Consider the following 13,918-nt stretch of genomic DNA (forward strand, 5'->3'; position numbering starts at 1 on the left):
TTATTAAAGTTTTATATAATTGCAATATTAACATTCACACAGTTCATTAATAAAAAGTTTCAAATTCGTACTAAACATGTTATTTGATTCTTTCCCTTTTGAATTAAATATGCCATCCAGTTTGATTATTTCCACGATCAAACACGAGTGCAACGCAAGTATTAACAAAGTAACACAAGATAGGCAAAAAAAAATGGGTAGTGATATACCACATATCAAATATCAGGGTGTCAACGAATACCTGGAGAACTAATTTCAGGAACTTTAAACAAGTTTTCTTACAACGTTTTTATCACATAGTGAGTATGTGTGTTGTGTGTGTGTGTATGTATGTATGTATGTATGTATGTATGTATGTATGTATGTATGTATGTATGTATGTATGTATGTGTGAGGGAGAGTATATGCATCCAAAATTTAATTTGATAAAATGTAATACGAAAAAGATATACTATTCGCAGGAACGAACCGAACAGAATTTTAAGTTAAACAGCCGAAACCTTATCAGAGATCGTTTCCACATGATTTCAGTGGACAAGTCTTGAACTATTCATATATTTAATGTCCGACTATAAACTAAAAAAAAAAAAGGTAAAAAACAGAGGGTAAATTGGCAAAACGCTGTTAGAAATTAAAGTTTCATTACTTCTGGCGCCATTACTATTTCGGGACATCTTGAATGTACACATGATCATGACTTTTCAACGCCCTGAATGGTTTTAGTCAGCGGGCACAGCAGCGCCCCGAACTCAGCAACGTTAGTCCCAGCCATTTTACAATTTTTAAAATACTTTCCGCTATAGTTGAAATTATGAGTTATTTACCCATATATCTGACATGGCACGACATAAACAATTCCTTCAGAAAGCTTTTGCACCTCGTTACTTCGGGATGTTTCCCAACAGGTTGCAGTCTCAAAACGCCGGGAGAAAAATAACTGCTTACTTCGCGGGAGCAACTAACTGTCGTAAACATTTCACAGTCCATGAATATCGACATCTTAAAGTTCCCATAAAATCTAGCCATAAAATTTAACACGAAAGCGTTACTGCAAGCTGGGGCTAGACAGTCGACAAACTAAGACGGTAGGGACTCTTAAGGAGGAGAAATATGAACAGAAAGACGCCATATATTGCCTTCAACAGTTTTCATGCCGTAACAATAATTCTTTATCGTTTAAAATGGTAAATTTGCCTTCGTTAAGCCAGATATCACATGTTCGAAGATTTACAAAGCCCATAACAAGGCGTAAGTTATATCGTTGCAGTCATTCCCAAAAATTAATTAAAAACTAAACGCAAATGACCAGAAGCGTAAGCAGAATTTCATTTGGTGAGGGTGTGTGTGTGTGTGTGTGTGTGTGTGTGTGTGTGTGTGTGTGTGGGAGGGGAGAGAGAGAGAGAGAGAGAGAGAGAGAGAGAGAGAGAGAGAGAGAGAGAGAATATTCCCTCCTTGAATACGCCCCGGCCAATGACTTCACTATTAACTCGTCAACGAAGCTAAATTTTGAATATCGAAAGGGAGAAAATACTGGAAACCAGCATTGCTATTTTGTTTCCAATCCACCTCCCCCCTTCAACTTGAATAACACGAACACGTGAGTCGCAGGGGAGGATGGGAAATGCCAGGTCGCCGTGACCCTCCCGCACGGCTGGAGCACGCTGTTATTGAAGAACTGTTTAGTACCAAACTCGCAGACTCGCAGACTCGCAGACTCGCAGACTAGCAGACTCGCCTGGACACGACGGCTGTCCTGACCAGAGCAGGCTCCGAAGATTCGTCGCTGATCGCGTGCAACTGCGCGCCACGAGGCACAGCGGCGTGCAGATCATTTCAAGTCTCACGCCGTCTTGTCTGTGTATAAAACTTCCTCTATTATGCACATTAGTATTCAAATCTCCCAACCACAATAATTGCACTCGCGTATTCCACGCAGAAAATTTACACCTTAAGCTTATTCCTACCTAATTTTGGGTATGAATTACCGATTCATTTGTGCACTGTCATTACACAATGCTGATACAATGTAAAAAAAAAAGTCTCCAGTTGTCAAATAACATTTTACTTCGAAGATGACACATTTCAGGCCTTTAAAAATCACGATAGCCCGCCTATCTGACAGTTATAATAAACGTCTGTCATATTATCATATCTTTAGATATTTTCTGATGGAAAAAATAAATTAAAACTCTCACCGTAATTATAATTAATCAATGATACAAAAGTTATGTAGTATAGCTATATTATCGAGTATTTTGGAGCGCGAATAAGAATTAAGTAGCACATACAACAGTGTGATTTTACTAAGTAACAGTCAATTACCATAAAATTAATGTTCTGGTAGTATTTTGGTTTAGTCTGGACTAACGTCTTCAGAATAATGTGTAAAACTATGCGTGGACAGTTCTTCTCATTCCAGAAATACAGCTCACAGGCATTTAAAGAATAAAATAAAACCTACTCAGGGATTAAAACCCGGAACTCACATAAAATGTTTATTAAACCAATTTACTAGTTTATGATTTATTTCTGGTTGCTGATAGCATCCAGCAAAATTTTCGGAGAATTAATAATAATATTACCCAAAGGAAACTAAGCTTCAAAAGAGACGTGCATGCGAAATTAGTTTTGTTGATATCACTTCTTCCCCCCCCCCCCCCCCAACCCAGTTTTGGATGTATACAAACACAACATGATTCAAATAATAAATTATTGTTACACGAATTAACTGAACGTGACAAGCCAGGAAATAAGTAAAAACCATACACAAGAAAAAATAATCCAAACGAATCATAGGTTTTTATTTCGAGAATTGTGTGTTCCGGAGAAGCGGTTTAGAGACCTACGATGTACCTACCTGAAATATTTAGTCAAAAACACAAAAAAACTGCAAGTTAATGTAGTTGATGTAGTGAGATACAATACTATTTTTAACGTGATAACATCTTATAAATCGATGAGTGCCGGCTGCACGCACGGAAAAATTGTCACGTTCCGCATGAGCCGAGCGTGCAATAACCGGCCAACCACCGTGCGAGAAAATCTTCTATAGTATCAAACAGGTTAAGGCGGGTTTTTTAAACTAATTGTTCGTGATTATATTTAAACAAATTATTTAAATTAAATTTGCAAAAACTGTAAATAATATTTGAAAATTAAAAAGTATGCCATTTTTCGTCAATGTTTCTTATGACGTTATCACGTAAAATTATCGTCCGTATTCCGACTTTATAGACAAACTCCCCCTTTTTTTTTGTAACTGTTAAGTTCTTTTAAGACTTTAACAGACACAATGCAAAGGAAAAATAAGCTGTCCGCCAAGGTAAGTAGGTCACGCTTCCAGGCTTCAGCGCCCGACGTGAATAAACGCGCGGCAGTGAAACACGGCGTCGGGACAGGTGCGGTATTCCTGGAGCCGCCTGCCAGCGCGGCCGAGACGAAGCATCGATCAGCAAGAGGGGGGGGGGGGGGGGGGGGGTGAAGCTAGCACATGCGGGGACGTCCGTTCGGCGCCGGATTTAGCGTCGGCGCTAATCGACTTGCGACCTGCAGCCTGCGAGTGGCCAATCAGAATGGAGGGCAATCGAGCCGTTCCACACAGCGAGTGCTTTTATTTGCGGCCTGCCCGCCTCGCCTTCGTGCGATCCGTCTTATACAACTGGTCTTCAATTTGATATTTCTCAATAGTATCACCGATGGTCTACATATCCTTCTGCCACTGTTACTTTGTTAACAGTGCGAACAACTACATTTGGTAGTATTAAGTTTTTTTTTTTTAATGTATGATTCTAGCAACGGGGAAGAATGATTTAAAACATCTTTATGGATGTTAGGTTGCAGGTATTATTTACTGTACGTCATGGATTAACTACAAGAAAAAGGATTTACAGTTTCCGAATCCACTGATGCATATATATATATATATATATATATATATATATATATATATACATATATATATATATATGTATGTGTGTGTGTCCATACCGGGCATTGGGGAAAAATTATTTTAAACATTTTTATTAACATTCGTCATTGCTGGTTATTCACTGCATGTCATAGAGAGTGGTTTCTCTACGACATACAGTGAAAAACCAGCAGTGGCGAATGTCCAGAAATTTGTTTTTTAAATAAAACCTCAAATGACAGTTGGGAAATGGGTACCACTGTCACGTGTTTTGAAAACCGTCACACTTGAGACAAGTTAAGTGACACGGATTAATAGTTATAACTCATAGTTATAACATGGAGATCAAAGGGACTCAGCATGGGCGAGAACAGACCGGCGGCGCGGCATCGATCCCAGATTTCTCGTCAGTGGGAAAAAATAGCAGTAGCTTTCGCTTGATATTCCCGTTTCCCCGCCTAATAATTCAGTCACTGCTCCGTTCTTATTTCATCATCCCTCGTATTTCCTAATGAACCCGACGTCGACGAATTGTTAAGCCATAATCAATACATTAATTTCTGTCGAGCACCGGGTCTATCTTAAACTCGAGAAGACAGAACACTTTTTCATTTTAAATTTACGAAGAACGATGGTTACAAATTATCTAGGGATATTCGTAAATATATTGGTATCTTCGTATATTAAAAAGTACTAATTTCACTTGAAAAATGAATCCACGAGAATATTCATGGTATACAAGCAAAATATTATATATATATATATATATATATATATATATATATATATATATATATATATAAACACAATTATTTCTACTGCGTGTGTGTTTGCACTGTTTACATCGAGAAACAGAACCCAGAAGTCAACATACGGAGTTGTTTCCACAAAGACAAGTTATCTGAAATTACGAAGAACTATTCGTTTATTTCAGGTGAATTTTGTTTTAAAAGTCCGTACATTAACTATTTTTTTACAACGGGGATTCAACGCACATTGGCACTGAAATAAAACATGATACGCGGTATTGTTTCCGATAAAAAAAAAAATCCTGCAAAATTTACTACCAGACGCCTTTAAAACGGCAAATTCATACGAGGGTCGCTCCTGTTTTCGTGTACAAACGGTAACGGAGGGTGTGTGTGCACAGCTATGTACTTGCGACCTGGCATACTTTATTTGCTCTTGTAATCAATTCTTTCCCGGGCTAATTTTAGTGATTCATGGAAAAAAATATTAAATTGTAATTTACTTTAATTTTTTTTTTCACTGTGGGAAAGTTGAACGAGTAAAAACGCGATCAATATAATAAAAACAACATTGAGGTCTGTTATGCACTTATTGTGTGCGTAAAAAAAAATATTTTTTTTGGAACACTTCACTTCAAATATGAAAGACGAAAATGCAAGCAATAGGTAGAAAGTTAGCAGATACTTGCGTTGTGTTTTTGCGTCTCGAGTAAATTATAAACTGGTATTTGTAAACTTTGTTCTTGACCTTTTTGCATCTTGCGTAGTTTATAAATCTGGCTTTAGGACGAGTTTATAAACCGTGCAAGAAACGCAAGAAAAAAGTTCAATACAGACGTTTCAAAATACCCGTTTATGAACTATGCAAGACACAGCGCAAGCATCAGCCAACTTTCAACTTAACACTTATCAAGTGCGGCTTCAAATAAGCAAAGCAAAAAAAAAAAAAGGGGGGGGGGGGGGGAAGGCTTCAAAGAAGAAAAGGGGAGAAGGGAAGCGGGTGGTAATCCCTCCCGAGCCCGACTTCATTCTAAGGCTATTCTATGACTTATTTAATGCCATGCTTTGCACACGCATCCTTCTTTGTACGACAACCTCTACCGAAAAGTCTTCCTGGAGCCGCCGCTGGAGTTTCGGCTTGCGTTTACGCCTTACTATATTTGAAGTGTTCCGAAAACTTTCAATGATTCAGACGCCACGTGTATTATACGGCTGCGATTCCACTTCCGTCAGATGCATCACGAACATATGCTAACGACAAAAGAGCGACATCAGTGAAATTCGACCAGTTCAAGATGACGTGATGTGTCCTCAATAGCTGTGATCGCTAACTCAGCGCGCTCATATGATTATCTTGGCGGTAACGTCGCCTTCAACCCTTGCGCGCATAGCGTGCGACATTAATAAAGGTTTTACCGTTACTGTATTATATATTTAATTTTGTTGAGCAGTTACTACTAGAATTTATACACTTTAAATTGTTCTAAGCAAATATAAAATAAAGGCCTGGAACGGGACAAACCCTAAGAAAATCGGCGGGCGGGGAAGAAAAAAAAAAAAAGCTTGCGCACACAAGAATGCAAAACTCCAATGAAAATGGTCAGTTTTCCCGCAGCGAGTACAATCAGTAAGTCTGTGCCTTGTAACTTGTCTCGAACTTGGCAGCTTTTAATAGTATGTAGTACGTGCGCTACATACCCATTTCCCAACTGTCACTTGCACGGAAGCACATTGTGTTTGTTTGCGAACTACGACAACCACATTAAGTTGTTTACAAACAGTGTTGGCAGAACAACAGCGGCACAAGTTGTGAGCGACGCAGTCGACACGGGGAGAAGTCCTTCACAAGTTTCGCCAGATGCCGACCAAGCGAGCGCGTAGTTAAGAGTGGGTTTATAAACTACGCAAAAAAAACCGCAATAACGCAAGAAGTTCAATAATGACTCTTTAGATACTCGTTTATAAATTACGCAACACGTAAAAACGCAACGCAAGCATCACCCAACTATCAACTTCTTGCGTTTCGGCTTGCGTTTCCACATTCCGTTTTTGAAGTGTCCTGAAAACTTTTCAAAACGCAGAATGCCCCGCATTTTTTTGTGTGCATAACTTATAACTTGTTAAATTTTCGAACAGTGAAAAAAAAAAAAAAAACGCTTTTAAATAAAATTATCAACAATTTTATACGTTTTCGTGTTAAACGCAAACTAACAAAAAAGAAGCCCGGGGGAAGAAATAAGTTATCTAATGGTTTACGATTTAAAGTTGTAGGATTGGTGACGTCTCGCAACTTCCGTGCTTAATAATCGACCGTGATTTACTTGCGTCAGTTTGCGTGTCGCGTTGTTGCAACGTTGCGTGCCTTGCGTAGTTTGTAAACCCGACCTCAGCTCTCCGGTGCGCAGCTGCCGACCGCCCGCATCGCGGCGACGATACTTCCGGTGCAACGCCAACTGCCGCGGACGGAGTGTTTGTTCGGAAAACGGCGTCGTGCTGCAGGCAGGGGCGTAGCCAGGATTTTATTTTGGGGGGGGGGGGGGGGGGGAATTAAACATTTGGCTATTCACCCACCCCCCTTGTGAAGCGGGGGGGGGGGTCCGGGGGTCCTCCTCCGGAAAAATTTGGATTTTTACGTGCAAAATGGTGCTATTTTAGCAGTTTTCATAATATAACAGTGAATATTGTTCTGCTGTAAACATTATTGATTTTGAATATTAAAATAACACAAATTACAAACTCAACTCAGGTAAAAAAAAACCTTCCACACATTTCGGGGGGGGGGGGGGGGGGATGGATCCCTATGATCCCCCCCCCTTCCCTACGCCCCTGGCTGCAGGATAAATAATTTCATACCAGCGAATTACACAAAAAAGGGGGGGGGGGGGGGAGAAGGGCCCACTTAGTTAGCAAGCAAGCTTCACAAGCCACCACGGCATTTAAAACGAACGGGTTTCCCACACTTACTTCAGCCGATTTCCCTAGAGTATTCCCTGTTCCATCAAACATTTATTTCCTGTTTTATCGGTACATACGTACATCTAGAAATATAATAGATATAATACATATTATTATCAAAACACTTTTTAACAAACATACTTAAGGTGCAGAATTGACTGTGATAAGTTTTTTGCAAATATGTATATACCGGTACTTAACTTTGCACGGTTTATTTTGTTTAATACTATGTAACCAACATTGCCAGTCTGAAAAGTTTAATTTTTATTAAACATCAGAACCGGATAATCAACAGTACATTAATATATGGTTCAAAAACATAACAGTATAAAAAAAATTGTAAGTAAAAACATAGTAAATTTCACTGTGTTTTTCAGGTTTCGACAGACACATTAATTCCCTGAGTTTACCAGATTTTCCCTGTCAACAGGAAACGTGGCAAGCATGCTTCCCTAACAGGACAGCTCTTTAAAGAACTAATATGTGACTTCTTTATATTTAATTCATTTATTATGTCAATGGATGATTGTATAACAAAATCAGCAATCATACCTAAATGTATGTTCAGTGTATCTTTTTTTTTATTTTTTTTTATGTGGAGATTACTGACCAGCTACAATCACTACAGTCCGTAACCATTATTGGAAATGGAAGATGAGGATTGCTAGTAGTTTATTTATATTAAATATTTTATTTGTTACCATTGATTTTTGTATAATGTGACATACCCAATATCTTTGTGCAAACTTAAACACACAAAAGAGATCAAATGGATGCAATCAATTTTACTAAATTAAGCCTACTCAGGGCAACCTCTAGATGTTATCATTCCTGATGATTGGTTGCATGGACTGCAGCAAGGGCTTTGCATTTAATTCTCCACACCATTCTGTGGATGATAGGAAATTGATTTTGTTTGTCTCTTTAACAAGTTTGTCTCTGGCACTCACTGGTGTGTTCTGCCACATTACTGGCCAGTTTGACTATCTTGGTGGCGTGTATGGCTGGAGTTCACAATAAACCAAAAAAGGTTTTGCTTCTAAATTCCTCAGTATTCTGCAACCATACCACACATGTCAGAGGTGTACAAGGCTTGCAAAAGTAAAATTTAAAGGCTGTGTTTTCCCAAGTGAATGACTGTGAATCTGAATGGGCATGCACTCTCAACTTATGCTGACACACCAATATCAGCAAGACATTACTAACTACATAGCTACTTGTAATTAACAGCAGATTTAACATCCCTTAGCATTACAAACCATTCTGAATCAAAACTTATGCATGTGTCTGTTGCTAATGACGTGTTAGATGCTAGAGTTTCCCTGCTCCCTGTAAGGTCCTGCCGAGCAGCCCCAGTGCCCTTAACACCTTACTCACCTCTCGCTGAACCTGTTATTGTGCAGGGTCACCCCCACTTGTATTCTTCTGCCTCCTCTATCTCCTGCCACTTCCAGTTTTACCCTTCCCTTGTTACCTTCCTCTTCCTCGTGAATCTAACCACCTTCTTCTTCCAACATTCAGAGACATCCTAATCTCTTCTGTCCATCATTCCAGCCTGACCATATCCCCTTGCATGTGTACAGCTTCCCCCACCACCTCACACACTAGGTATGCAATCCTCCACAAATACTCTCAACCTGGCCCCCATCCCCTCTTCTATAGTGTTCATCATTATAATGAACAACAATCTGTTTTAATTTTGTATCTGAGAAAAAACATTTGGAAGATAGGGTCAGGCCTGTTTTGAAAAGCAATGAGGATATGAAATGGTTGATAAACCTTCTTGCGAAATATCCTCAATATTATCACCAGGGAACTTGGCCAGTGTGACATATCACCTAGTTAGCCTCAATACAAATGTACAGGCTTCAATAAATTAGGCCATAAAAATACTTTAAAACTACAGTCTTTAATTCTGCACATTTAGGACAACTGCCATGCCCGATAGGCCATTTTTAAAAATATCAAACGTCAATTTACTTTAACATAAATAACAAATGTGAAATGTAACCCGCCAGAAACAGGAAACACTTGATATAAATAAAAACTGATAACAAAAACTCTGGCCAAACTAAATTCGCCGGCAGTGAAGTATTGCGACATGGTGGCCCAGGTAACATCCGAACTGACCCAAAAGAATCTGAACATGAGCAGCTCAAATGGTGCAAAATTACAGAATATGCCGGATTCGAGTCCTTTCATCGTAAAAACATGCAATACAAACATTTTTATGGAGTATTTAACATATTACAAGCATTTTATCAAATAACTCTTTAATTTATTTTAAAAATTAGTATAGCTAACGTTTTGCATTATTTATATCAGAATAAAATTTACACAATAAAATAAAAGATTAACAGTAAAAGTCAATGCATTACCTGGAGAATACTGGAGCAACCTTGAATCTTCAGTATGATTGTCCATTATATTAGATACACATTCCTCACAAGCTGGCCTGTAAGCAGATAAAAAATATTCAAGGAAATTCTACTGTTGTGCCAAGTTTCACCAACTTTTGAAAAAAAAAAAAGACTCAGTTGTATCTCAAGAAACGGATCAAGAAATATCTGGTAAAGACCACCTTATTCTCAAAACAATATTTTTGAATTCCCTATGCAATTGTCACCGAAGAAGGTATGCTTTACAATTGAGTTCTAGTTATAAAAAAAAAACACTGCTCGTGTATTGGGACACTGTATTGTCGAACATTTGCTATCACTAAAAAAGGTGTGTTTAATGTCAACTAATGAACCGTAGACTGTGGCTTTTAAACATTTCTTTATATTTAGAAGGCTTTATTAATTTTTAATAATAACTACCTAATACTATATTAATGAGGTAAGACAGGAACAATAATCATGTGTCTTTCGAAACACCCACCACTACAATAAAAATGTAAGTGGTATACCTATATTGATCTACCGCACAAGAAACAAATTACCGAAAGCAGCGTACTGTTCTTTTACTAGGCAGAATGTGCTGAACATAAACAATTTTGTATTTAACTGACATGACTGTGTTTGGCGACTGAAATTCTAATTCATGCTTATAAACTATCATCAGGTGTGGTCAAGCACTATTACTGCAATGTTTTGAGTGTCGCTATATGGCGATAGTGAGGTAAAGAGAGCCTTTATAACTACATCACATGATGCCATCTCATGACAATTTGTAACTCCATGAGTACAATCCACAAATGCTGGGAATTTGAAAAATATGTTTTTATTCCTAAGCTAATGTATGGCATATCAAATGTGCATTGATGATAACTGTTCTCAAGCCAAAACTATGCAAAATAAATGTGACGTTTAAAAGTTTATAAGTAATAAAATTGTCTTAAGAATGTTTGGTACTTGCGTATTAACGCCACCGCAGCTACAGATTTGGCGGTTTTTAAGGTTAGCTACATTAAAACAACTTTCAAATGTTGTGCGGTTGGTTATAAAATATTTCTTATGGTAGGAATTACGAATTTATGGTGTAGCTATCCTGTTCTAATCAACCGTTCACATTATTTCACAGTATTTTTTTTATCCTGATCACACTGTCTTAAATTACATTTCCAAAACTTACGTTTACCATGTAATAAAGTTTCACGTCATGGGAATTGGTACATTATCGTTTTTTTGGTAAAATATTTCGCTCCTGAAAAAATAAAATTGCATCTGGTTCTGTTTTTGGCAAATCCCAAATACGCATTTTCGTAGCACTAAATAATGGCGTCAAAAATCAGCAAACAACAAGGCAACAAGGAATCCAAAAGATAACTGTGTGCGCGTGCGAACAAGATTGCTCTTTATTGGCGCATTAGCGAAACTTCTCTGCTGTGGTGTTAATACGCAAGTACCAAATGTTTTTACCAAGATTGTCTTAAAAATTTCTTGAAACGTATCAAATGTAAACAATCTTAAGAAGGCATTGAAGAGCACCTGGAAAAGTTTTTCTCAAGAGACACTATGAATGCAGCTATTAAAACATTACAGCATTTTATAATAAAGACTATGTAGGTAGTGTTTCCATTTTTCTCACTACAACTGACAAGCAGGACCAAATACAATTAGTTATTTCTGATTTAAGTTTTAAGTTTAAAACAAAAAAAAAAAGTTTACTCCCATTTAAGTAAGGCTTGTTTATCTCCAATATGAAATCTAAAAATAACTGAAAACTGAAATTCACATTTGTAAAATCAATAGTAATGAGTAACAAATAAATTGTTTTTTTTTTTTTTTTTATGGTAAGTTAGTGCTCTCCTTGAACTGGAAAATCAAATGGAACTACATTCAACTGAACCTAACTCAGAAATGAACTAAGAAAAATTATTTTTGTTTGTAACTAAAATTTTAAGTTCTCAACAAAAATTCTCAATAGCAAAAATATTGGAACTATTGGGTTTTTATTATAATGCCCAAAAAAATTAATTTAAGAGTTTGGGTGCATACCGTGTCAATTTCAAGTAATTTATAGAAATACCAAACAATTATATCTTGAAATTAAAATACGTATTTTCATACCTCATTTTCCTCTGGTCACTTACCTAGCTGGATAAATCATGGATGTTTTATTTAATCACTAAGCATTAATGCTGAACTGTATTATTTATTTATTTATTTATTTATTTTTTGTTGTAAAAATAAATCCTGAAGAGAACTAAGTAAGTAAGTATAGTTTCAATGCACAAAAAACTCAACATATTCTTTATAATTTGTCATTTTGCACTTATCACCAACCTAATGTACTATCAGCAATAACTAATAATTTGATACAACAGACTACTTTTCAAATTGGAATATATGATTTCAAACTGTTTGGTTTTCCTGAGTCACGTCTGTCAAAATTTTGTGAACTTATTTTTTCTATATTCAATCACAAAAACTAATTATTTTGGACACCATGTTACAAATAAGGGAAAGCGAAATCATCAGGGTAGACCTAGCATTAATGCTAACATGCAAATGGTGAGTCAAAAAACAATTTACATATGTCACTTGTAAACCAACAAAAAGGGGTATTCTTAGAACTTAGTGAAAACACTTTAGGTGTAAGCTACTTCAACATTAACCAGTAGAATACTTTTAAATAGACAACTCTTTATATAACAAATGTTCACATTTGATTGTTAATTGTGTTAGGTGGATTTTTTTTTTTTTTGTGAAAAGTGTTGACAGGCTATATAATATACTAACTGTAGACCCAGTGGTGGTTTCAGAAAATATTTATTTTACTTTATTTGTGCTATAATATTTTTGAAGGCTATAAAATGACTTTGCATTAACTTGTACACACAAAAAGTTTATGGATGCAATAAATTGAAATATACTAAACATCAATAATGTTTGCATTCTAGATTCTTGTTTGGTTCGCATGCTCAATGCTACATACAAGTTAAAAGTATTATATGTTGTGGTTAAAAACAGCAACCCTTTAAGAATGTAAATGCCCATGCCTTAAAATCTACTTGGCCTAGCCTTAAAAAAACACATTTTTCTAAACAATCCGGCATTTTGACCACTCAAAAATATTAATAAATTACCTAAGATATGTTAACATTTTACTTGTTATTAATTAACGAAAATATACTTTGTAAAAATGAGTACACCCCCTGCATAACGAAGCTAGTTATATATTATCATGCACTTTACAAAGGCATTACATGTGGCTAGGATTAAATACAAATAGTATTGTCAAATCATAGCCAATCAAAAACCAACCCTTTAACTTTAGTATTACAATTATATAATTGAAAACTGCCAGTTAACAGCCTAATAATTAAGAAAATCTGCGCTGTAATCTTAGCTAGCAAATATTTAATTTGTAACTAAAAAAACAATCCTTGCATGATTGGGCCCTAAACACCCATATGACAGCCGTATCAAGAAACGGTAAAAAGAAAAATATCTTACTGCACATCTTGTCTAATCAAATAAGGTATTCGTAAATGGATAACACACCATTTCTACAATTTAATTCACAAGAATTTTAACTAATTAAAACTAGTTTTCATATTACACGTAAGCTATTGTAATGTTTTGACAGATTGCTATTTGTTTACTTACAAGAAGAGGGTAAACCTTTTTCTTACTGCTATGTAAATCAAGCAAAACGCTTCTAAATATTCACGTTCAGAAATATTTTACATGTCTACTTGAGTCCACTTGGCGTTTCAAAGTATAGTTTAAAATAGTATTGTTAAAGGGTAATATTTTACTTTCTCACCACTTCTCACACACCTGTCAACTGCCATATTCCACAAACGGATGTGATGTCACGCCAGTACGGTAATGACGATCTTTTTCAGAGAAAAGTTTAT

General features: G+C 36.5%; 1 protein-coding gene across 4 annotated transcripts in view; it reads right to left on the minus strand.

Annotated features, from left to right (window-relative positions):
• The window catches only part of LOC134534411 (rho guanine nucleotide exchange factor 18), a 180,689-nt gene extending 166,813 nt beyond the window's left edge, over positions 1-13,876 (minus strand). For 2 of the 4 annotated variants that reach the window (XM_063372900.1, XM_063372879.1), the window contains exons 1-2: positions 13,839-13,868; positions 9,990-10,066 (exon numbers count right to left, since the gene is read on the minus strand). In XM_063372900.1, the coding sequence (XP_063228970.1) occupies positions 9,990-10,066; positions 13,839-13,852 (91 nt within the window). In that variant the 5' untranslated portion in view covers positions 13,853-13,868. Of the gene's footprint in view, positions 1-9,989; positions 10,067-13,664 lie in introns of all 4 variants that reach the window. The other 2 variants (XM_063372885.1, XM_063372893.1) reach the window with 2 other exon arrangements.
• Positions 13,877-13,918: the final 42 nt, after the last annotated feature.

This window comes from Bacillus rossius, chromosome 1 (genome assembly GCF_032445375.1).
Source record: "Bacillus rossius redtenbacheri isolate Brsri chromosome 1, Brsri_v3, whole genome shotgun sequence".
NCBI lineage: Eukaryota > Metazoa > Arthropoda > Insecta > Phasmatodea > Bacillidae > Bacillus > Bacillus rossius.